At 40.3% G+C, this 25,148-nt stretch overlaps 1 protein-coding gene across 4 annotated transcripts in view; it reads left to right on the top strand.

Annotated features, from left to right (window-relative positions):
- Positions 1-25,148, top strand: part of LOC133654059 (sodium-driven chloride bicarbonate exchanger-like) — a 111,227-nt gene that overhangs the window by 61,950 nt on the left and 24,129 nt on the right. For all 4 annotated transcript variants that reach the window (XM_062054021.1, XM_062054023.1, XM_062054022.1 and 1 more), the window contains 12 exons: positions 3,275-3,375; positions 3,553-3,727; positions 6,219-6,352; positions 6,445-6,690; positions 7,316-7,421; positions 14,907-15,068; positions 15,179-15,292; positions 23,116-23,277; positions 23,362-23,613; positions 23,674-23,742; positions 23,966-24,139; positions 24,224-24,346. In XM_062054021.1, the coding sequence (XP_061910005.1) occupies positions 3,275-3,375; positions 3,553-3,727; positions 6,219-6,352; positions 6,445-6,690; positions 7,316-7,421; positions 14,907-15,068; positions 15,179-15,292; positions 23,116-23,277; positions 23,362-23,613; positions 23,674-23,742; positions 23,966-24,139; positions 24,224-24,346 (1,818 nt within the window). The remainder of the gene's footprint in view (positions 1-3,274; positions 3,376-3,552; positions 3,728-6,218; positions 6,353-6,444; positions 6,691-7,315; positions 7,422-14,906; positions 15,069-15,178; positions 15,293-23,115; positions 23,278-23,361; positions 23,614-23,673; positions 23,743-23,965; positions 24,140-24,223; positions 24,347-25,148) is intronic.

Raw genomic sequence — 25,148 nt, forward strand, 5'->3', positions numbered from 1 at the left:
AGTGTTCGTTCTTACAATAACAATGTTGCTGTAGCTTGGTTATTATACAGGTTACGGAACGTAAATTAGGTATTGTTTATGTTTTTTTAATGCATTTTTAAAGTGATTTAAAGGTAAAACCGATAACTCCCATTAGCGGAGTTGTCAGCCACCAAGAACGAGCCTATTATACATTTTAGAATGCAAAAAAAACCCTTTTGGTTTCTTGTTTCTCATAAGGATTGTAAACGATAAGCAACATTCCAAAAAAGTGCAGTTCCCTTTTAAATCAACTGGGATAAGCCCACCTCAACCCTAACTGCACACAGTACATGGTAAATAAAATAAAATAAATAAAAAAAATGTATATATATATATATATATATATATATATATATATATATATATATATATATATATATATATATATATATATATATATATATACATATATATATATATATATATATATATATATATATATATATTGATGTAGTTGGGGAAGTTAGGATACACTACTGTATGTCATTTTCTCCCCCAAGAACAACATGATGCGATTTTGGAAATCCGCCTAAAAATAGAGAATGGAAAGAATGTTGTCTTTGGAAAAGATTGAGAGCAGATCCCTGCGGAGTTGCAACAAGGCAGAGCACAACAAATTGAGATATTTTGAAACTCAGAGATGAAACTCATAGATGTGATGTGTCTGATAGAGTTGACAGGATATAAACAAATTTACCTTATTACCTTGAAAGGTTCACTATCCCCATTATGCCAAATTTACTTTTGAATGATGTCATCATAGTACAATTGACGATGTTTTGGTTAAACCTCTTAATCTTATTAACAATCTTTGTCGACTGAGTTCTTCTTATTACGAGATGCATAGGCTACGACACGATCCAAAAACAATATATTTTAAAAATGGAACGATTCGATATAGTGTATGAACAATTCGATAAGATTTGATATTGTATTTGAATTATTCAATTCTATGGTTAACATTTGTTGATGGAATTTTTTTTTATATACCACGAAAGCACAAAAGCACAAAAGCATTCCTTCTCATGCATTCCTTGATCTGTCCAATCTAAGTCTATGCGCATGAACTGATGAAAACTACTCAGATGAGAGGCCAAACGTCTCCTAAGACAAATTAAACAGTCAACTGATGAATGACCTGAGAATAACAATAACCTGAAGGTGAAATGAACACCATCCAAACTATATATATATATAAAGGAGAAATGAACACCATCCAAACTATATATATATATAAAGGAGAAATGAACACCATCCAAACTATATATATATACTGTATATATATATATAATGGCTGTCAAGGTTAACCCGTTAATCCATGTGAATCCATGCATCCATTTTCTACTGCTTTTGTCTATCGGGATCGCGGGGGCTGGAGCCTATCCATTATTCATGTATAACGCAGATTTTTTAGGCAATTTTTGTCACCACACACCTAAATGGATGGTTACCTGAAAGGTGGAACAGGTTGCTTTACAGTCAGTGAGCACATCAATGCCAATGCCTATCTCAGTGCAAAGATGAGACTCTGACTGCTATACTCGTTGGCAAATTTCACTTAAACAGGTCACTTTAAAAAAAAATTCCACATTTAAATCACTTCTGTGTGGTCTACTTAACATGTGATTGTGGTTCGTTGGCCAAAATTTTGCATAGATTATGTTTTATAGACTGTCTTCAAACTGCTTTCTGATTGTCTCTTCAGGATGTGGCTTTTTGTGGGCGATCTTATTTACGTGCTTTGACTGCGTCCTCTCGCCGTCAGCCATGTTGTAGTTTTTAGCACATAGTCTACTGACAGATGTAAATAAGAACTATAAGCTATGTTTTATTAGAAATGGCAGCAGCGTAGTATGCATGCACATGTTCGAGACAGTCTGCCCCACAACAAGAGGATAGAGAAAAAAAACGTATTGATGTCGGACTCAAAGCTCTTCAGGTAAACCTCTACCATATATGGAGATATCTGATGATGTCACATCTTGGAAAAATGTCACAAGTTGTGCAAATTCCAAACGGCTCGTTTTAGAAAGTATAAAGGAAGGCAAGATTGTTTTATAAATACATTTTGTGATTCATGCTGATCCCAAATACACAAAACCGGTACCAATGGGTAAAAAAAGGGATTATTTGACCTTATTTCATACATTTCATATATTTACCAATTACTAAGAGTTTTTTTTTTTTAACACCCAATCATTTTCTATACCATGACACACTTCAGTATGTATGCTTTGGAGTGAGTGCAAAACATATAGCATCAAATCTGGTAGCTTACTTGATTCACTTGTCACAAATCACATGCGCAGAAACTTAAAAGTTTTTCACTGATTCTGGACTCTTGGTTACTCGTCTCTGTTAACTAGTTCACTAAATCACCCCTTCTAAAGTAAAAAAAGGAAACCAGGTATCTTGTCCTAATTGTCTCTTACTCTCTTACTCTCCATTGCAGTTATTTAGATTTTGCAAATGTTTCAAGACTTATGGTAGTTTAAAAACAGGATTGCACATCCTGTCATGGGCATAATCTGCCTTTTGCCTTAAAGGGCAACTGCACTTTTTTTTGTAATTTTTGAGAGAATTATGAGAGAACACACATTTATTGGATTTTTTTTTTTTTAGGATTTTAAAAATGATAAAAAACGCTTGGAAGATTTGGCTAATGGGAGTCACCGTTGTAGCATTCAAAGCCCTCTAAAACAACTGCACAACCCTCCATCAACATTTTATATGCACGCTGCAAGTCTATATAAATGGAAATAACAGACATGTGGACTTGAAGTGGGTGTGGCATGGATGATTGTTTGGCGCCCAATAAAAGACTTGATGGAGGATTCTTCAGTCAGCAGATGTTAAAGCAGCATAAATGTGTGTTCTCTCATAATTCTCTCAAAAATTACAAAAAAAAGTGCAGTTGCCCTTTAAGGCAAAAGGCAGATTATGCCCATGACAGGATGTGCAATCCTGTTTTTAAACTACCATACGTCTTGAAACATTTGCAAAATCTAAATAACTGCAATGGAGAGAAAGAGAGTAAGAGACAATTAGGATAAGATACCTAGTTTCCTTTTTTTACTTTAGAAGGGGTGATTTAGTGAACTAGTTAACAGAGACGAGTAACCAAGAGTCCAGAGTCAGTGAAAAACGTTTAAGTTCATGTTCAGACATCTCCAGTCTGTAATATATCTACCATAATTGTACTTCTTTAATTTATTATCTTGTAAGAGTAATTCAATTTTTCCGAATCTCACAGGAAAAGCGGAAGGTTCCTCCTGTTCCAAATGGAGTTACAGATATTGTTGAGACCGAGGAACATGGAGGCCATGGTGGCCCTGAGCTCCAACGCACTGGAAGGTTGGTGAAAACAAAATGATAATTTGCAATAAGGAGCCATGATCACCGTCACCAAGTGAATTCTGTCTGTCTGCCATGCTCGAAATGTTAGCCTTTGCCCTCCATTACCGTTAACAACACCAAGTCATTTTTATCCAGCAGGGCAGTGATCCCTAAAATGTGACTTTTCACCCCAAGGCTCTTTGGCGGGTTCATCATGGATATCAAGAGAAAGGCCCCTCACTACCTTTCTGACTACACCGACGCCATTAGCCTGCAGTGTCTGGCTTCTTTCCTGTTCCTTTACTGCGCCTGCATGTCACCTGTTATCACCTTTGGAGGTCTCCTTGGTGAAGCCACCGAAGGACGTGTGGTAAAATAAATGTTTTTAATATATTTTACGAAAAGGAGGCTTTCTTAAAAATTTAAATGAGCTGAAGAAATATAGAAATTGAACGTTATTGGATATACTGTCACTTTATATGATAATACAGTGGAACATGTTTACGTCGACGCCCCTCAGGCGGGCTGTCTTGACATTGATGTAAGCCAGGGGTGTCCAGACTCTTTCCATCGAGGGCTGCACACGAAAAAAATTAAAGCATGCGGGGGCCATTTTGATTTTTTTCATTTTCAAATCATAACAAAATATATAAATATAAAGGGTCTCAGTCATTAAAATGTTAAAAATAAGTGAAATTATTATTATTTTTATTTATTTAAACGCTTACAGTAAATCTCTATATCAACTTCAGGTTGATATAACGTTAAAAAAAAAGGTTTTATGCCTTTTCTGTCAAAGACAACTTTGTTTTTTATAGTAAAACTGAAATATGCAGTATTTTCCCCACCGCCCAAAACATTCAGAAAGCAAGTATAGCTGGGGCGGTATAGCTCGGTTGGTAGAGCGGCCGTGCCAGCAACTTGAGGGTTGCAGGTTCGATCCCCGCTTCCGCCATCCTAGTCACTGCCGTTGTGTCCTTGGGCAAGACACTTTACCCACCTGCTCCCAGTGCCACCCACACTGGTTTGAATGTAACTTAGATATTGGGTTTCACTATGTAAAGCGCTTTGAGTCACTTGAGAAAAAGCGCTATATAAATGTAATTCACTTCACTTCACTTCACAATGTTTGATGTGAAGTAATTGAAACCCTAAAAAGATCAATAATGCAGGACACCATTGATTTTAATTTATTATTATTTTTGATCAATCACAGTGAAAAGATAAATAAAATCTCATTAAATATATTTGGGATCCAAAAGGTCCCCTACTCATATAGTGATACATTTTTATCATATATTTGTTTTACTTTCAACACTTAAATTACGAGATCAACTTCAGATATATCTGTCCTGTTTGTTTTATGCTCTTATGTCAAAGAAAACATTGTTTTTATATGGCAACCACACAATATATGCAATATTTTCCACATAAAACATTTTAAAGCGAATTATTTGAAGTAATTGGAGCCTTGAATAGGTCAATAATTGATTATAACATTGAATTAAAAAAATGTTTTATTTTTTTTTCTGAGCAATGGCAAAAAAAGCAAAAGAAAGAAAGACAAAATAAAAACAAACAGCCTGTATGGCAGCTTTGTGTCAACATTGCAACTTTTCCTCTTTAGATTTCACCTCATTCCACTTTTTTTAATGTTTATTTTTAATTTTTGCAATAGCATTTCCAGAATGTGTGGCGGGCCGCTAAACAATTAGCTGCGGGCCGCAAATGGCCCCCGGGGCCGCACTTTGGACACCCCTGACGTAAGCGGTTGTAGACAAAAAAGAAATTCAAACATGTTTGTACATTTTGTGACTTTCTCCAGAGCCGTTAAGACAGTGGGTGTTCATAAACACATGTTACCACCATTTGTGCATACTTTAATACAGTCTTGCGTTTTCATATATTTCATACTCTAACTGAGATTCTGCGGTATTCTCATCATATTGAATCGATCACAACAGGACTGTTTAGGACATTAGGTTGTCTTACAAGACATTTTACCTCTAATCTTAGCAGGCTTAATCAAGTCATGCTGAAAAACTAGATAGGACAGCTTCTACAATGACAATAAATCTTTCTTCCTGCGGCTAGCAATCTAAAAAAACAAAACGATTTGTGCATTTTGTTAGTTGATGTGGTAGAATCAACTAACAAACACCAAGTCATTGGTGTTAGAGCCATAAAGACAGTGGGTGTTCATAAACACATTTTACCACCATTTGTGCATACTTTAATATAGTCTTGCGTTTTCATATATTTCATACTCTAACTGAGATTCTGCGGTATTCTCATCATATTGAATCGATCACAACAGAACTGTTTAGGACATTAGGTTGTCTTACAAGACATTTTACCTCTAATCTGAGCAGGTTTAATCAAGTCATGCTGAAAAACTAGATAGGACAGCTTCTACAATGACAATAAATCTTTCTCCCTGCAGCTAGCAATCTAAAAAAAACTAAACGATATGTGCATATTGTTAGTTGATGTGGCAGAATCAACCACAATGCTAACAATAAAATACTACCATGCTTTTGTTTATATGTTCCTTTGCCCTGAACAGAAACAAACTGTGTACACATTTTAATGCTGTGGTACTGGACAGTAGTTATGTTGTGCTTTTACGCTGCTTAGAAATACAGTAATTATGAAGTTAACAATAATACAACACATCATTAGAAATTACTCCTTGGGCTTTCAAAAGCAGACACTCATGTATGTTGACCTTAATTTACGCTATGGTGGACCAGGATTTGATGAAATAGTCCACAAAGATGGGTTGTTATAAAATGTCAACGTAATTTAAGCGGGTTTTGCTGTACGATATTTGAGCCATTAACTTCGGTCTTGTGTTTCAGAGTGCTATCGAGTCCTTGTTTGGGGCTTCCATGACTGGTATTGCCTACTCGCTTTTTGCTGGGCAGCCTCTTACAATCCTTGGGAGCACAGGTCCGGTTCTTGTGTTTGAGAAGATTCTCTTCAAATTCTGCAAGTGTGTGTTTTTTTTTGGTACAATGTTCTCTGTCTTCATGGATAATCTTAAGGAGAGAAGCCATGTCTGAAACTCTACCTATCCTCTCTTAGGGACTATGGGCTATCCTACCTCTCCCTGAGGGCCTGCATTGGCCTGTGGACAGCATTTTTCTGTCTCCTGTTGGTGGCCACAGATGCCAGCTCGCTTGTTTGCTACATCACACGTTTTACAGAGGAAGCCTTTGCAGCCCTCATCTGCATCATCTTCATCTACGAGGCTCTAGAGAAACTGCTCCACCTAGGCGTGCACTACCCCATCAATAAAAACAACGACCTTCAGAAACTGACGCAGTATTCGTAAGTTTTTATGAAATTGTTGCCTTCAGAAGTAAAATAAGTCGACGGTAGACGTTTGTAATAGAAACAAATAGATAAAAACATGATGCACACTATCATTCCCAAGTTGCAGTAACACATTATTGTTTGATTGATGAATTGAAACTTTTATTAGTAGATTGCACAGTGCAGTACATATTTCGTACAATTGACCACTAAATGGTAACACCCCAATAAGTTTTTCAACTTGTTTAAGTCGGGGTCCACGTTAATCAATTCATGGTACAAATACATACTATCAGCCTAATACAGTCATCATACAAGTTAATCATCAGAGTATATACATTGAATTATTTACGGGGGATGGGATGGGGACGGGGGGAGAGACTTCCAAAAGTTAAGCAGTTATTTCTATAAATCAAAGCAAGAACACTACTGATTTTTACTGAATTATGAAACCAACTGTTTCAACCTTGGCCCCATGAAGTCATTAACATTGTGAGCACTCCATTCAAGTTTAACTATTTCTATCAAGTGACGATTTTGCTTATTCTTGGGTCAGAACATCCGTGATGTGCGTACATCACAAAGATCACTTCATACCACATGATCAAGTTTGCTGGTTTATCAACATTGCTCTCCATAGGTGCGCTTGTGTGGAACCCAGTCATCCCAGCAATGATACGCTGCAGTTCTGGGAGAAGAGGAACATCACGGCCTCCCATGTCAACTGGACTATGTTGGAAGTTAAGGTAAATAAGCTTCAGATAATTACAATACACAACTCACTGAGATCTATTGATATCCAGTCCAATATCTGTATCTGCCTTTACAGTGACAATAGTTCTTGAGAGATTCTTAATTGAATTCAGTAAACTTTTATTGCGCACAAAAATGTAGTGTGCTGTGGGTTTGACTTTCAGATAATTTGGAGTCTTTTTATTTTATTCATATTATAAATTGTGTCTGTTATTTTTAATCACCCACAAGTATCAATCGGTCATTGCATGACTCCGCTACGGTGTGTGCTCTGGCCTACCTCTGAGGGGAAGTGAGATTTGACTGGGCACGGATCAGTCCTACTAGCCCAGGGGTCGGCAACCCGCGGCTCTAGGGCCGCATGCGGCTCTTTAGCGCCGCCCTAGTGGCTCTGTGGAGCTTTTTCAAAAATGTAGGAAAAAATGGAAAAAGATGAGGGGAAAAAAATATATTTTTTGTTTTGATATGGTTTCCGCAGGACGACAAACATGACACAAACCTCCCTAATTGTTATAAAGCACACTGTTTATATTAAACATGCTTCACTGATTCGAGTATTTGGCGAACGCCATTTTGTCCTACTAATTTTGGCGGTCCTTGAACTCCCCGTAGTTTGTTTACATGTATAACTTTCTCCGACTTTCTAGGACGTGTTTTATGCCACTTCTTTTTCTGTCTCATTTTGTCCACCAGACTTTTAACGTTGTGCATTAATGCACAAAGGTGAGTTTTGTTGATGTTATTGACTTGTGTGGAGTGCTAATCAGACATATTTGGTCACTGCATGACTGCAAGCTAATCGATGCTAACATGCTATTTAGGCTAGCTATATGTACATAATATTGCATCATTATGCCTCATTTGTAGGTATATTTGAGGTCATTTAGTTTCCTTTAAGTCATCTTAATTCAATGTATATCTCATGACACACTATCTGTATGTAATATGGCTTTTAATTTTTTGCGGCTCCAGACAGATTTGTTTTTGTATTTTTGGTCCAATATGGCTCTTTCAACATTTTGGGTTGCCGACCCCTGTAGCCAAACATGCTGGACTTAAAGTACAATCGGCTTGTGTGAGGACCAAAACATTCACACAAATGCTAATTGTGCGTCTAAAACATTATCAAAAATGTTTTGTTGTTGGTAAGATGCAGGTGTACTCTGCCCCTTGACCATACCTATTACAACATTTGGGAAATTTCTTGGGAAATTAAGTAAAATAAGGCATTTTGATTTTCATCACAAATTGCCAAAAAAGGACAAAACGAGAAGGTTGACAAGAATGCTCTTGACTCTTGACATCTCTCTTACTTTGCATATCAAGAGAATTAATATGAACCCATGAAGCTTGAATCTAAAAAATAATTGATACATGTGAACTTAGTGTCATTAAGTGTAAAACAGACCACCACCAAAATCAAAACTAACATACAATATTAATTGTCAGTATTTTGGACAGATGACATTTCATACGGTATTAAACCATTTGACCTGAATACAAAGCCAGAACAAATATTTTCAAGATCAAGTCCGTTTCTACGGGCCGACTCACCAATCTTTCTGTGCCTGGGTCCCCTTCACACCTAAAGTTTGGCACATTTGGTGAGTGCACTGATCCGCGCGAAAGCATGGCACACTTCACCTCCTTTAGCATTGAATGATTGTAATGCAATCGTTCCTCACAGGTTATAAACAGCCACCACCTTCCACAATATAATTAATCAGAATGTCTCGAAATAAAACTGGAAATAATCAAGTCAGGGAAATTGCAGTAGGACCAGGAAAAATGTGATAGGTAGGTAAACGAACGGTAGTATGACTGGCCTAGTGCAGGGATTCTCAAACTGTGGTGCATGTACCATATTGTGGCATGCCAAAGAGTCACTTAATTAAAGTACAATGTTTTATTTTCCTATATTCAAACACAGTGTTTGTAGAAACGTGATGTCCACTCTTGCTTTATAGAACTGTGTTTAATGAACACTTTCAAACATTAATCATACTCCGCTGTACGCTTTACCAGCATCGCTACCGCTCTCAATGTTGTGAACCTTTTACTTCCGGGATCACGTGAGAGACTCGTGAACTCAGTCTCTTAAAGGGGCCGTGCCCATTTTCACAACATTACATCCCTCCTTTTCTTTCAAAGTAAATGTCCTTGTTTCTGTTAAAAAAAAAGAACTGTATGGTGACACTTAACTTAAGTCAAACTAAAGATTTTGCCAGTTCAAACTTTCACAATGACAATACAATACAAATATTTTAACTGGATAATAAATGCCTCCTGACATTAGTATACAGGAGCAAATAGAAGTTCAAAGGTTAATTCAGTCCAAGAGTCTCCTTGGGAGTCGTCTGTCGGCTCTGACAGGGTATCTCCTCTGGTCTTGATCCGGACCTGGTTGTTGTCGTTGTTGATCCTGGTCATGAATCTGATCACCGGTACTGTCCTCATCATCATCATCATCATCATCACTGCTGTCACTGTCACAATTCAGTGGGACAAATGGTTGGTGTTTGAGAATCTTATACAGGGACCTGTGCCTGGTGACTTCATGTCCCTGTCTTTTTGCGGTGACCATTGTTCCTTTCACTGAGATGACCTTGTATGGCTTGGGGTTGAATGGTGTGACCATTTTCCCGGTTCTCCTCTGACGTATCAGGACAACATCACCCTGTTTCAACTGTGAGTGCACGGCATTCCTCCTTTCATCCGCATATAGTTTCATTTGCGTCTTCCTTAGTGCATCAGTTTGCCTGAGGTCGTTGTCGTCGGTGGGGTGAGAGATGGAGGGCAGTTTTATTGACATGGGTCGACCAAAGAATAATTCTGCTGGAGACCGGTTGGTGGTGTGGTGAGGAGTGGCGCGATAGTTGCGAAGGAACTTGTACAATTCTTGCTTCCATGGCTTACCTTCGACCATGGCAGTGTGCACAGCCTTGATTAAAGGTCTGTTGAATCTTTCAACTACTGCATTGGCCTGTGGCCAGTATGGTGTGATTTTCCTGTGGTGGAAACCGAGGTAGTGAGCAAAATCACAGAATATATTGCCTGAGAATGGGGGTCCGTTGTCACTCTTGACGACTTCTGGCGTGCCCACCAAGGAAAATATTTTATCCATGACAGGGATTATTGTGTGTGCTGTGGTTGAGGATGTGATCTCGACAAAGGGGAATCTTGAGTATTCGTCCAGCATAACAAACAGGTAATCACCGGAGGGTAGGGGACCGCAAAAGTCCACGGAGACATTTTTACAGGGTCCAGTTGGGAGTTCAGACATTTGTAGTGGCTGGTGTTCCGTTCTCGGTACTGATGACTGACATGGGATGCACTGAGACACTAGTTCTTCTGCTTGCTTGTCTATTCCAGGGAACCAGACCTTTTCTCGGAGTTGCTGCTTGGTCTTAACTACTCCTTGATGTCCTTCATGAGCGAGAGCTAGAGCTCTAGTTTGTAGCGTTTGTGGCAGTACCAGTCTGTTGCCTCTAAGGATGAGGCTGCCGTCATCCAGGACTGTGAGCTCTTCCCTGACGTTGTGAAAGGCTTTTAACATTGAGCGATCAAATTCCGAGGGGCCGTCATACAGCTGGGTCCAGTCGCCAGAGTGAATCACTTTTTTCGGGTGTAGCAGCACTGGATCCTTGACTGTCTCTCGTTGCACTTCTTGGAGAGTCATTGCTTTGGGGATTGCATGTTCTGCGATGAACCTGACATGGATCTCAGTATCAATGTCATCAGTTGTCATACACTTGTGGAGAGTTTGCGGGTGGCGTGACATATAGTCTGCTGGATTGGATTTCCCCGCTTTGTGGACTACTTTGAACTTGTAGGGTTGGAGTCTGAGAGCCCATCTTTCTATGTGTGCTGGGGGTTTGGACTTCGGATTGTTGAAAATCAGTTCCAGTGGTTTGTGGTCTGTGACCATGACAAAATCCGATCCATATAGGTACAGGTGGAAGTGTTCGCAACTCCAGACTATTGCAAGTGCTTCCCGCTCAGTCTGGGAGTACCCTTGTTCCACTGGAGTCAGGGCTCTGCTGGCGTAGGCCACAATGTGCGTTTTGTTGTTTGTTTTGTCTGTCTGTGCAAGGATGGCGCCGAGACCAACCGGGCTTGCATCCACAATGACTGTTGTCTTTCTTCCTAGATGGAAGTAGCTCATGACTGGGTGGCTGATTAGTCTGTCTTTTAGCTGATTCAGGGCATTTGTATGTTTATCTGTCCAGTGCCAGGCTGCATCTTTCTTTGTAAGTTCACGAATCGGCTGGGTGATTGATGAGAAGTCTGGAATGAAGCGAGCACTGTAGTTGGCCATTCCTAGTAGACTGCGGACTTCACTCTGATTCTGAGGCAGCGGCATGTGTGTGATGGCCTGGATCTTCTTAGGGTCAGGTGAGACACCATCTTTTGAAAAGACATAGCCATAACATTCCAAAGACTGTTTGTTAAACTCACACTTTTGTTCATTGATTGTGAGGTTGTTCTCAGCGAGTCTCTTGAAGACTGCCTCCATGGAACGATCGTGATCTGCAGGTGTGGCCCCAAATATGATATTATCGTCACTGAAATTTCTGACCCCTGGTATTCCGTGCAGCACGTTTTGAATAGTGTGCTGGAAAACTTCTGCTGCCGACGATATTCCAAAGATGAGCCTCGTATATCTCCTGAGTCCCACATGTGTCGAAATTGTGGTGATGTATCTCGATTCGGGTGCTAATTCCAGTTGATGGTATCCTGCGTTGAGGTCCAGCTTTGAGAAGATAGTTGCACCGTTGAGATCGTGTATGATGTCATCCACTGTTGGTGATATGTGCCTTTCTCTCTGGACAGCTGTGTTGGGCAGGCGCATGTCAATGCAGAGACGGATTTTTTCAGGATTTTGGGGTTTTGGAGTCGCTACGATGGGGGACACCCATGGCGTTGGGCCATGAACTTTCTCAATAATGCCCTGGTCTTCTAGGTGTTGCAGTTCCTGCTCTACTTTCTTTTGCATGTGGAAAGGAATGCGACGATGTGGTTGGACTACAGGCCGTACGCTGTCGTCGATGTGTAGCTTGACTTGGAAATTCTTTAGTTTCCAGTGGTGAGATTTGGATATTGCAGGAGTAGCTCTTGAGCCTTGGACATGTCCTGCTTCTTGGTCTGCGTGCAACACACTACGTGCAGTAGGCCTAATTCAGTTCCTGTTGTGTGTCCCAGTAGGGAGCCATGAGCTCCTTCAGCCACATAGAAAGTTGCTTGTACAGTTTTGCCATTTGCCGAGACTGTTGTGTTTACTTTTCCTCTGAGTGGGAGTGGGGTGTTTGAACCATAGGGAAATATTTTCTTTCTAGCTTGTTCGAGCTTTACATTTGACTGTATTGTGCCGAAGGCTGTCTCATCAAGGATGTTGGCTGAAGCACCTGAGTCGACTAGAACGTTCATGTTTTCACCAGCTATCACAAGCTGCCGCACTGGTGGTAGGATGCCACCAGCTGTGCTTGTGACAAATAGGTACTCGTCATCTGTGCTTGAGTCTTGTGTAGCTACATGGCTGACAGAGGTGTGAGGTAGTTCCTCTACATCAGTCTGAAGTGATCTGACTTGTTTATAGTTACGTGCTGTTGTTTTGTACATGCTGTGTGTTTGTTTGGTTGTCTGTTGTGAGAGACAGCAGCGCGCATAATGATTGAGTTTCCCACATGCATTACACGAGACGCCTTTTGCCGGGCATGCTGATTGTCTTCCCTGGTGAGGAAATGTGCCCCCACAATTCCTGCATGTTGTTTTGGATTGTTGTTGTTGTTGTTGTGCACTGTTCATCTTTGATCTTTGGGGCAGCGAGCCTGTCCGTCTTTTGTTGCTTGTGCTAGCTATGGCTGCAATCTATCCTGTGTTATTTTTGTTTTCCATGCCAGAAGCTTGAAATTCAGATGTTTCGAATGCCCTGGCAAGATCCAGTAGGTCTTTGAGAGTCATCCTAGGGTCTCTTAATGCTCTCCTCCTGAGCCGTGACGACATGCAGCTGAGTATGATTTGTGATTTTATTTCTTTATTTTCGTCATTGAATTCACAGTTTTGGGCCAGATTCCTGAGTCTGGTATGGAATGCATCCATTGTTTCTCCCTCGTTTTGTTTTGCTTGTCTAAACGTGTAGATTTCAAACTCCACATTACGACTTGGGCTAAAGTATGCGGTGAGTAGCTCAACTGCTTTATCATAGTCCTTTGCCTCTCCTTTTTCAGTAAAAGTCTCAAAAATATCTTGCACTGGTTCCCCAGCATAATACAGTAGCATAGCATCCGTTATGGTTGCTGCAGTGAGAAACGTTTCAAAACGCAACATCCATTTCTTCCATTTTGAGGAGAGGGAGGCGGGTTCAGTGCTGATATTGAAGTGTGGGAATTGCGGGAGCCCAGCTAATGCCGCCATCTAGCTTGTGTTCGTTGTTATTTTAATTTAATTGTATTTATTTGAATCTCTCTTTCGTTCTGTCTGTAGTGCTGGTTAGCAGTGGAGTAGCATGTATGGTTGATTCAATGGTTTTCACTTACGGCCGATCAGCTTCGTAGCGTGTCATGATACTGCTCCGTGCAGTGAATGGGGCAGATCAAAATCAGTGGGTTCTTTCACAGCTTGTGCTCCGTATCCTCGTCGCCAATGTAGAAACGTGATGTCCACTCTTGCTTTATAGAACTGTGTTTAATGAACACTTTCAAACATTAATCATACTCCGCTGTACGCTTTACCGGCATCGCTACCGCTCTCAATGTTGTGAACCTTTTACTTCCGGGATCACGTGAGAGACTCGTGAACTCAGTCTCTTAAAGGGGCCGTGCCCATTTTCACAACATTACAGTGTTACAACTCAATGTGTAATGTTACAGTGGCCAAACATATTAAATATACTTAAATAAATAAAACATCTGCCTTGTTTTTATTGAATACATAGGCCTACTATGTTACTGTATTCTAATATTTGTCATTATGTACTTGGGAAAAATAGTTTGAGAACCACAGAGAACCAGGGGACTGCGTGGCGCGGTTGGGAGAGTGGCCATGCCAGCAACCTTAGGGTTCCTGGTTGAATCCCCACCTTCTACCAACCTGGTCACGTCTGTTGTGTCCTTGAGCAGGACACTTCACCCTTGCTCCTGATGGGTCGTGGTTAGGGCCTTGCATGGCAGCTCCAGCCATCAATGTGTGTGTGAATGGGTGAATGTGGAAATAGTGTCAAAGCGCTTTGAGTACCTTGAAGGTAGAAAAGCGCTATACAAGTATAACCCATTTACCTTTTACCACTGGCCTAGTGTGAAATTTAGAATTTTATTTTGAAAGTAACTTCCGTTTTTCAGTCTCTAATGTCTTATTCATGATGCTACAATATTTGATCCACCATGACTTGTGTAAAATGGGACAGGGATCAAAGACATGTGGGCAAGAGCTTTGCAGGATTTACAGTCAGTCATCCTCATTGTGTCCTTTGGTGCCAGTAGGAGTGCGAAGAACTGCACGGGGATTTCAGGGGTACTGCATGTGGCCCCCACGGCCCTTATATCCCTGACGTCCTCTTCTGGTGTGTGGTCCTCTTCTTCACCACCGTCTTCATGTCCGCCTTCCTCAAGGAGTTCAAGACAAGGCGGTACTTCCCTACCAAGGCCAGTACCAAAATCACTAAAGTCATGTAACCACCTAGTGGTCGAAAGCTACACCACAAGTCATGCAGGATTCTATATAAAAATAAGTATTTGTCCATGTTTTTGTTCAGGTGCGGGCCATCATCAGTGACTTTGCAGTTTTCATCACCATCTTCACCATGGTTCTGGTGGACTACGCACTGGGCATTCCTTCACCGAAACTACAAGTTCCCAGCAAGTTTAAAGTAAGTCTAGGCCTTTCTGATACCCAATGTTGTGTTTGGATCAGAATGTTTTATATTCAAAATTCAAAGCCATAACTGGTGATTAAGCCATGCCTCCTCTTAAAGGCCTACTGAAATGATTTTTTTTTTATTCAAACGGGCATAGCAGATCCATTCTATGTGTCATACTTGATCATTTCGCGATATTGCCATATTTTTGCTGAAAGGATTTAGTAGAGAACATCGACGATAAAGTTCGCAACTTTTGGTCGCTGATAAAAAAAGCCTTGCCTGTACCGGAAGTAGCGTGACATCGCAGGTTGAAAGGCTCCTCACATTTCCCCATTGTTTACACCAGCAGCGAGAGCGATTCGGACCGAGAAAGCGACGATTACCCCATTAATTTGAGCAAGGATGAAAGATTCGTAGATGAGGACTAGAGTGCAGTGCAGAACGTATCTTTTTTCGCTCTGACCGTAACTTAGGTACAAGGGCTCATTGGATTGCACACTTTCTCCTTTTTCTATTGTGGATCACGGATTTGATCCACAAAAATAATGCACTTTGTGACTTCAATAATAAAAATATGGCAGTGCCATGTTGGCACTTCTTTCCATAACTGGAGTTGCAATTGTTCTCTTATTTTGGAAAACCTTGTTTTTGATTGATTGATTGAAACTTTTATTAGTAGATTGCACAGTACAGTACATGTTCAGTACAATTGACCACTAAATGGTAACATCCGAATACGTTTTTCAACTTATTTAAGTCGGGGTCCACGTTAATCAATTCATGGTAAAGTTACATTGTTTAATGCATCCAGCAGGGCATCACAACAAAATTAGGCATAATAATGTGTTAATTCCACGACTGTATATATCGGTATCGGTTGATATCGGAATCGGTAATTAAGAGTTGGACAATATCGGAATATCAGATATCGGCAAAAAAGCCATTATCGGACATCTCTACACGTAATTCTTTCACTCTCGACCCCTGACCTATCGCACAAGAGTAGGTGTGGGTGAGGGGGTGGGGGGGGGGGGTGGTGTTATCAAATTTAAATGTTTTGGTCAAGCGAAGAAGAATGCAGATTTACCCAGTACATAACTTGAGATTTATGGAGTATTTCATTAAAATTGATGAGACTTTTGATGACTAATGATGTGAGATTGAACCTGGTATGGCATCTCAAGGAAATTAATTTTACACTTCAACCAATTTACAGTCCTTCCTCTCTACCGTCTAATTTTCTGCTTAGCTTTTATTCAATTGTGCTAACGCAGTTCGAGTAACAATCTACATTTTATGTTAATAATGCACTTAACTGTAATGTAAACATGGACATGAAGCTCTCCTCTCTGGAAGCCATCAGCGTTCACTCCAATGGTGTCGTTGTTATGTGGTGCGGTGCATTATAAAGATGACAAGAGTCCTGCTGTGTCTCAGTACCGTGTATTCAGGCTGCATGTAGGAAGTACAACAGAGGTAAACACACGTGACGCAGGGATATGTTATAGGTGAGGTCACCGTGGCTGCCACAGGGTGGCGCAGTATGTCAATATAATCACCCTGTAACAGTCGTCCCACGGTGATTGAAGATAAAATTGTCTTGTCTTGTCTGAACAACTTGCCATGGTTTTGAACCTGAAACTTCTATACGTCCCGCTTTCTTTGCACATTTCTGCTCGCTATTTTCCCTGCTTGTGGCTCCACGTTAACTGGACTCCATTACATATCACCAAACTATGGAACGGGCTGAGGGACAAAAAGGAGTCAAGGCGTATGCATGTTAATCGCACGTTTAAAAGATGATCACCGTTAAAGAAACTTATAGTCAATGCGTTATTATCTCGTTAACTTTGACAGCTCAAGTGTGTATATAACATTATATTCACACAATTATGATATGAATAAATGTTGCAAGAGCAATAAAGCTCAAAGTAACCGAGTAAAAGTAGTAAAATGTTACATTAAAACTAGTCTGACAAGTACAATTTATCCAAAAAGTTACTTAAGTAAATATAATAGAGTAAATATAGTGCACTACTACCCACCGTTGCAGCTTTTGTTGATTAATTGGGGATTGTTTGCATCATGTCTATCTATTTCATATTTTACCATTTCCTAAAACCCGGTAGTGTAATAGCCAGAGCCGAGCTGACCTCAGCTGGGTTGTTCTGAGGAACTCTCTTAACTATCCTTTATCTGCCGTGTTTATTTGTTTATTTAGTGTTTTAGCCTTTTTGTGGTGAAAAAAGTCAAGAATGAATTTTGTTTATTTGTTTAGATCCCCATTAGCTGTGCTTTTGCTAGCATAAATGTAGCTTACATGCTACCATACAAAAAATGTGAGATTGTTTTTCGACTATGTGCACAATCTAACAAATCAAAAGCGACTGTAAAATTCCTTAGTCAAAGACTGCCCTAGTTCTCACAATCGGTCAGTGTTACAAAACGACTGGATAGTGACTTCTGTCAACAAATATCTGTTGTACGGTGCAACCTGATAAGTGTAACTTAATTAATGTATTAGATAATTGCTCTGAAAATGTATATCATGCCAAGCTTAAACCTAATGCTTATAGATACTTTTTCAATGGCCCGTCTGTTACTAAAAATAAAACCTGTCTCGAAAGCCTATACGATTTGCCACCCTTGGTGACTTTATTCGAAGACTTTCGTCATAAGTATTTTCTCATACCAATCACACACGTCCGGCTTCAAAATAATACCACTACGCTTCACATCCGGTCTAATCAACAAAATATCGTCTATCATCCGGCTTCCTCCCACCTCCAAAGATATGCACCTGTGGATAGGTTGATTGGAAACACTAAATTGGCCCTAGTGTGTGAATGTGAGTGTGAATGTTGTCTGTCTATCTGTGTTGGCCCTGCGATGAGGTGGCGACATGTCTAGAGTGTACCCCCCCTTCCGCCCGAATGCAGCTGAGATAGGCTCCAGCACCCTCCGCGTCCGCAAAAGGGAAAAACGCTAGAAAATGGATGGATGGATAGATGCTGTGTCACAGTTGTTTTGTAACGTTATTCTGTGATATTTCTACCTAAATAAATGCTTTCTGGCAGATTGAAATCAAGTGTATTATAATAGCAATGGCGATATTACGGCTGTAGACTGTCTTTGAACAAGTCAGCCTTTCATTTATGTTCACAAATAGCACTGTCAAACTCAATCAATAACAGAAGCGCAACACACACAACATGACTGCTCCGTCTTCTTCGCTCCCACTGAGACTAGGTTTAATACTGCAGGTATGCCTGCTACTGCCCTCTGCAGCCCACATTGGGTAATTACAGTTCACTACACAGTATTACCTTTGCTACAGTATATTATTTTATAACGTGTTCTGATTGATAGTTTGCAAATACAGAATGTTTAACAGGGGAAAGATTGCATTAAAGGTTAAGACATTGTCGTGCAGAGATATGAATACATGTAACTTGTGCAACATGTACAGAATATCAGAAGCAAACATCTTTGACAATCAAAGCACGATCATAACTATCAATAAATCAATCAATCGAAGTTTACTTATATAGCCCTTAATCACAAAGAGCTGCACAAGCGACTACGACATCCTCTGCTCAGATCCCACATCAGGGCAAGAAAAAACTCAACCCAATGGTCACAATGAGAAACCTTGGAAGGGACCGCAGATGTGCTTCCGAATAGAAAACGCTCTAAACCTGCAGACTTTTTTTGGGCTCTGGGAATCACTAATAAGCCGGAGTTCTTTGAACACAGGTTTTTGGCCGGGACATATGGTACAATACAATCAGCAAGATAGGATGGAGCTAGCCAGTTTAGTATTTTATACGTAAGTAGTAAAACCTTAGAGTCGCATCTTAAGTGCACAGGAAGACAGTGCAGGTGAGCTAATATAGGCGTGATGATCAAACTTTCTTGTTCTTGTCAAAAGTCTAGCAGCCGCATTTTGTACCAACTGTAATCTTTTAATGCTAGACATAGGGAGACCCGAAAATAATAATGAATAATGATCTCAGCATCGCTAGTAGACAAAAAAGGTTGTTTTAGTAACACTCTTAAAGGCCTACTGAAACCCACTACTACCGACCACGCAGTCTGATAGTTTATATATCAATGAGGAAATCTTAACATTGCAACACATGCCAATACGGGCGGGTTAACTTATAAAGTGCAATTTTAAATTTCCTGCTAAACTTCCGGTTGGAAACGTCTATGTATGATGACGTATGCGCGTGACGTCACGACGGCAACGGAAGTATTCGTACCCAATGTGTCACCATACAAACTGCTCTGTTTTCATCGAACAATTCCACAGTATTCAGGACATCTGTGTTGGTGAATCTTTTCTAATTTGTTTAATGAACAATGGAGATTGCAAAGAAGAAAGTTGTAGGTGGGATCGGTGTATTAGCGGCTGGCTGTAGCAACACAACAAAGACGACTCAAAGAGGACTTACTTGGATAGCAGACATCTGTGATCGGGTGAAGTCCTTCGTCGCGCCGTCGATCGCTGGAACGCAGGTGAGCACGGGTGTTGATGAGCAGATGAGGGCTGGCTGGCGTAGGTGGAGCGCTAATGTTTTTATCATAGCTCTGTGAGGTCCGGTTGCTAAGTTGCTAAGTTAGCTTCAGCGTCGTTAGCAACAGCATTGTTAAGCTTTGCCAGGCTGAGAATGATTAACCGTGTAGTTACATGTACATGGTTTAATAGTATTGTTGATCTTCTGTCTATCCTTCCAGTCAGGGATTTATTTATTTTGTTTCTATCTGCATTTGAGCCAGATGCTATCACGTTAGCTCAGTAGCTAAAGAGCTTCGCTGATGTATTGTCGTGGAGATAAAAGTCACTGTGAATGTCCATTTCGCGTTCTCGACTCTCATTTTCAAGAGGATATAGTATCCGAGGTGGTTTAAAATACAAATCCGTGATCCACTATAGAAAAAGGAGAGTGTGTGGAATCCAATGAGACCTTGTATCTAAGTTACGGTCAGAGCGAAAAAAGATACACCCTGCACTGCCTCTCTAGTTCTTCACTCTAACGTTCCTCATCCACGAATCTTTCATCCTCGCTCAAATTAATGGGGTAATCGTCGCTTTCTCGGTCCGAATCTCTCTCGCTCCATTGTAAACAACGGGGAATTGTGAGGAATTCTTCCTCCTGTGACATCACGCTACTTCCGGTATAGGCAAGGCTTTTTTTTATCAGCGACCAAAAGTTGCGAACTTTATCGTCGTTGTTCTATACTAAATCCTTTCAGCAAAAATATAGCAATATCGCGAAATGATCAAGTATGACACATAGAATGGATCTGCTATCCCCGTTTAAATAAAAAAAATTCATTTCAGTAGGCCTTTAATGTGTGACTCAAATGAGAGAGGCCCGAAGATGATACCAAGATTCTTTACCCACTCGCTTTGTGTAATTGTTTTCTTGTCAAATGTTAAGGTGGTATTATTAAGTAGGTGTCGATGTCGAGCTGGACAGCATTTCCGTTTTCGTAGCATTCAGATGCAAAAAGTTGCTTGACATCAATTGTTTAATTTAATTTAGACACGCCTCCAGGTGACTACAATCTGGCCTGTTGGTAAGCGTTAGGGGCATGTAGAGTAGGGTGTCATCAGCATAACAGTGAATGTTAACACCTTATTTGCGTATGATGTCACCCAGCGGCAGTATGTAGATGCTGAAGAGTGCAGGGCCAACAATCCAGATTTTGTGTTAATAATGTGTAAAACTGATATCTAAACATAGTGTTGCTCCTGTTAACGCAAGTGCTTCTATAGGAAGAATACAAATTCTATATTTCTACAAAACACAAAATCTGGTAAGGCACCAACGGAATGCAGGTTTTTGTTTGTGTTTAATTCTCTTTAAAAGAGTGTGTATGCTCTTATTTCACTGAGCTGTTTAAAAAGCATGTTTCAAAACATTTAATTAAAGCAAACTAATTGTCCGGTCATGGTCATTAAAACTTGAAAATGATCTGTCTAGAGCAGTGGTCCCCAACCACCGGGCCGCGGACCGGTACCGGGCCGCGGACCGATTGGTACCAGGCCGCACAAGAAATTTAATTTTTTATTTTTTTTAAAAAAAATTTTATGAAATCAACATAAAAAACACAATATATACATTATATATCAATATAGATCAATACAGTCCGCAGGGATACAGTCCGTAAGCACACATGATTGTATTTATTTATGTAAAAAATATATATATATATTTTTTTTTATTTTTTTTTAAAAATACACCCCCCCCCCCCCCCCCCACCCCCCCAAGCGTTGACCGGTCCGCAGCTACAAAAAGGGGACCACTGGTCTAGAGTATATTTTTTAATGATGAAAACTTACATTTATTTTGAATTGACTATGGACAAACTGCGATCAATCGCGATGAAAAATGTAAATCATTTGACAACCCTAATATACGCATATAATATTCTACACCATTTTCATCTATTCTTTATTCTTTATTATTCTTATTTCACCGTTTTTGTGCTTCCCAGACCTTCCAAATGTTTCATTCGATTTTACACCATCCCACCATCAAAATGTTCAATCCATTCAATACTTGTAGGTTCTTCATCAACAATTTTCCAAAAATCCCAGGCTTCACAGAATTCCTTGTTTTCTGGGAAATGTTTCCCATTCAAAATGAACTGGCCGTTTTTCAAACTTTTACAATCCCCACATTTTCCAACTGATTCAAACCATTTCACCTTCAACACATTCCATTCATCCTGGTAATTCAAACTACTGTACCAATTTACTAGGGTCCAAAGAAGTCCCAGAATTCCCGTTTTTTCAAAGCCATATTTATCCATATTTTACCCATAATTTCGCCACACCTAGTGTGTATGTGACAATCATTGGTACTGTAACTTTAACTTTAATGACTTATTCCACATTTTTCAACCCATTTCAACCATTCCACCATCAAAACATTCCACTTCGTCAGGACATCAAAAAATTCCAGTTTTTTTTCTAAAATCCCAGGAAATCCAGAATATTTTTTTCGTCCTTCCAAGATCTATCCAAGACTAGCTACTAAATAAATCAGAAGGTACCCACAAGTTACTCAATACTTGAGTAGGTTTAAGGAATACTTACTCAAGGAAATATTTGGATGACAACTTTTTACCTTTACATGAGTCATATTACTCTAAAGTAACAGTACTCTTACATGAGTACAATTTTAGCTACTTCTACCATTAGCTGACCACACACACAATGGATATAAAAAGCTATTCAAACCACCTGCGGATCATACATGAGCATTTATTTTTATAACTTGGTCTTGCTCCCGTTTTAATGTGGTATTTAGCTCCAGACGAGTGGCACATTTAAACAGGGAACCTGCAAATGAGAGTCCCTCTGCTTCCAGCGATCGCCCTGTCACTTCACTGCGACCTCCCACCCCTCCCAGAGGGTTGCCATACCCTATTTGAAAAATACTGTCATATGTCCGGACTTTCACATGAGAAAATGTTTTGTATCTGGACCTATTTAAATTTTAGTTGAATACCTGCACCTCAACTGGCTCCTCTACCGTGTTGGCTACTGGGTAGAGGAGCCAGTTGAGGTGGCTTAGACATGCCTCTTAGATGCCTTTTGCCAGGGCTAACCTAGGACATGCTGGAGGGATTAGGTCTCACTGCTGGTTTGGTAAGGCCTTTGTTCTTTTAGTGGATTTGGGAGAATTGGCCGGAGACTGGTAAGCCTGGGCTTCCCTTCTGAGACTGCTGCCCCTGCGATCTGGACCTGGATAAACGCAAGAAAATGGATGGATTGATGTAAAACGTCACAGCTTTCCTTTCTGTATTGATTTTAGCCAACCAGAGATGATCGTGGCTGGCTGATCAACCCTGTGGGACCTAATCCGTGGTGGACCACCATCATCACCTTCATCCCTGCTCTCCTGTGCACAATCCTTATCTTCATGGACCAACAGATCACCGCCGTTATTATAAACAGGAAGGAACACAAACTGAAGGTATGTCCATTAACACCGGTAAATTACGTCATAGCTTGACTTAAAGTTGTATAAGTCATTGTGGTCTTGGCTCTGATCTTCCAGAAAGGCTGTGGCTACCACCTGGATTTGTTTGTGGTCGGGGTGATGCTGGGCGTGTGCTCTGTGATGGGTCTGCCGTGGTTTGTGGCGGCCACCGTGCTCTCCATCTCCCATGTCAACAGTTTGAAGCTGGAGTCTGAGTGTTCTGCTCCTGGTGAGCAGCCCAAGTTCCTGGGTATTCGCGAGCAACGCTTCACCGGCCTCATGATCTTCACCTTGATGGGCTGCTCTGTGTTCATGACGTCGATGTTGAAGGTCCGGAATAGATACATAAATACGTAAAGTATTTTATTTAAACATGGGTTTCGATTGCAGTTCATTCCAATGCCTGTGCTGTATGGAGTGTTTCTCTACATGGGAGCCTCCTCACTTCGAGGGATTCAGGTGAGGAACCGTTTTTTTATTTTATTTGATCTATTCTTTTTTATTCTTTCAATGATGAAATGTTGCATTAACTGTGGAGGAGCGGTTGCACGACTGTACAGTCATCTGTGCATGCCTACCCGCTGCCTAAAGCTGTAACAAAGGGAAAAAAATGTAATCATATTATTTAGTTTTATATTGTTTCTTGCTATCATCTCAAAAAAAATATTTCTGTACTCTGCAGTTCTTTGATCGTCTCCGGCTGTTTGGGATGCCGGCCAAACACCAGCCAGATTTCATTTACCTTCGCCATGTTCCACTAAGGAAGGCTCACCTCTTCACCATCATCCAGCTTAGTTGTTTGGTGATGCTGTGGGTCATCAAGACATCCAAGGCCGCCATAGTTTTCCCAATGATGGTAAAAGCAATACACTTTCTGTGCTGTTGTGCACCAACATTGCTGACTTCTACAGTAGTTTCTGTATCCATTCCTTTTTTTCAGGTCTTGGCGCTTGTCTTCATCCGGAAGCTTCTGGACTTCATCTTTACCAAGAGAGAACTGAGCTGGTTAGATGACTTGATGCCAGAGTGGAAGAAGAAGAAACTCGAGGATGCTGCACAAGAGGTGGAATAATACATTCTCAAGTTAACCACACATGCTATATCGATATAAGTGTTAAGTTAATTTACCATGACTACAACTACTTTTAACTTGGCTGGACAAAAGAAGAATGCATCTGTGTTGGCAACATGGCAACTCCATTTCCGTTTCTTTGCATTCTGTGATATTGATGGACCGACTTAAATACCTCAGGTGTTGTGTTTGCATCAAAATATGTTTAAATTGAACTTTAATAGTATTTGTTTCGAATACACTGGCTTGAAAGCTGTGTCCAGTTTGGGGGTCTCTGTATCCTGTTTCTGCTGTTTAAGGATGACGTGGTTCTCATGGCCTCATCAAGCTGCAACTTTCAGCGTTTAGAGCGTTAAGCTTTTGGGACGAGATTCAGCACCTCTAAATCTGAGCTAATGGTTCTCAGCTGGAAAAGGGTGAATTGCACCTTCGTGTTGGGAGTGAAAAGACAGGGTAAGGAGCTCTGTCATCTGGAGTACAGCTCCTGTCCCTGAACATTGAGAGAACCAAGGTAAGGTCGCTTAGGCATTTTGTTTCGGTACATTTCTAATGCTATGTGCGATATCAACAATATACAACAGAAATTATATCAATTTGGCCTACGTTTGAGCTTTTAATTTTATCGCCCCATCACAATAATGCTTGTTAATGACACAAAATTTAAAAAAGGAAAAGTCGCAACAGACTGCAAATAACACTTTGCAATGTAGGAGGACACAAAAAGCCATGCTAACTAAATAAGAATAAGAATAAGTGCTTGGTGCACTTTAACAGAAGTGTAGCTGAACCGCGT

The sequence above is a fragment of the Entelurus aequoreus genome, linkage group LG07 (assembly GCF_033978785.1).
Source record: "Entelurus aequoreus isolate RoL-2023_Sb linkage group LG07, RoL_Eaeq_v1.1, whole genome shotgun sequence".
Classification (NCBI taxonomy): domain Eukaryota; kingdom Metazoa; phylum Chordata; class Actinopteri; order Syngnathiformes; family Syngnathidae; genus Entelurus; species Entelurus aequoreus.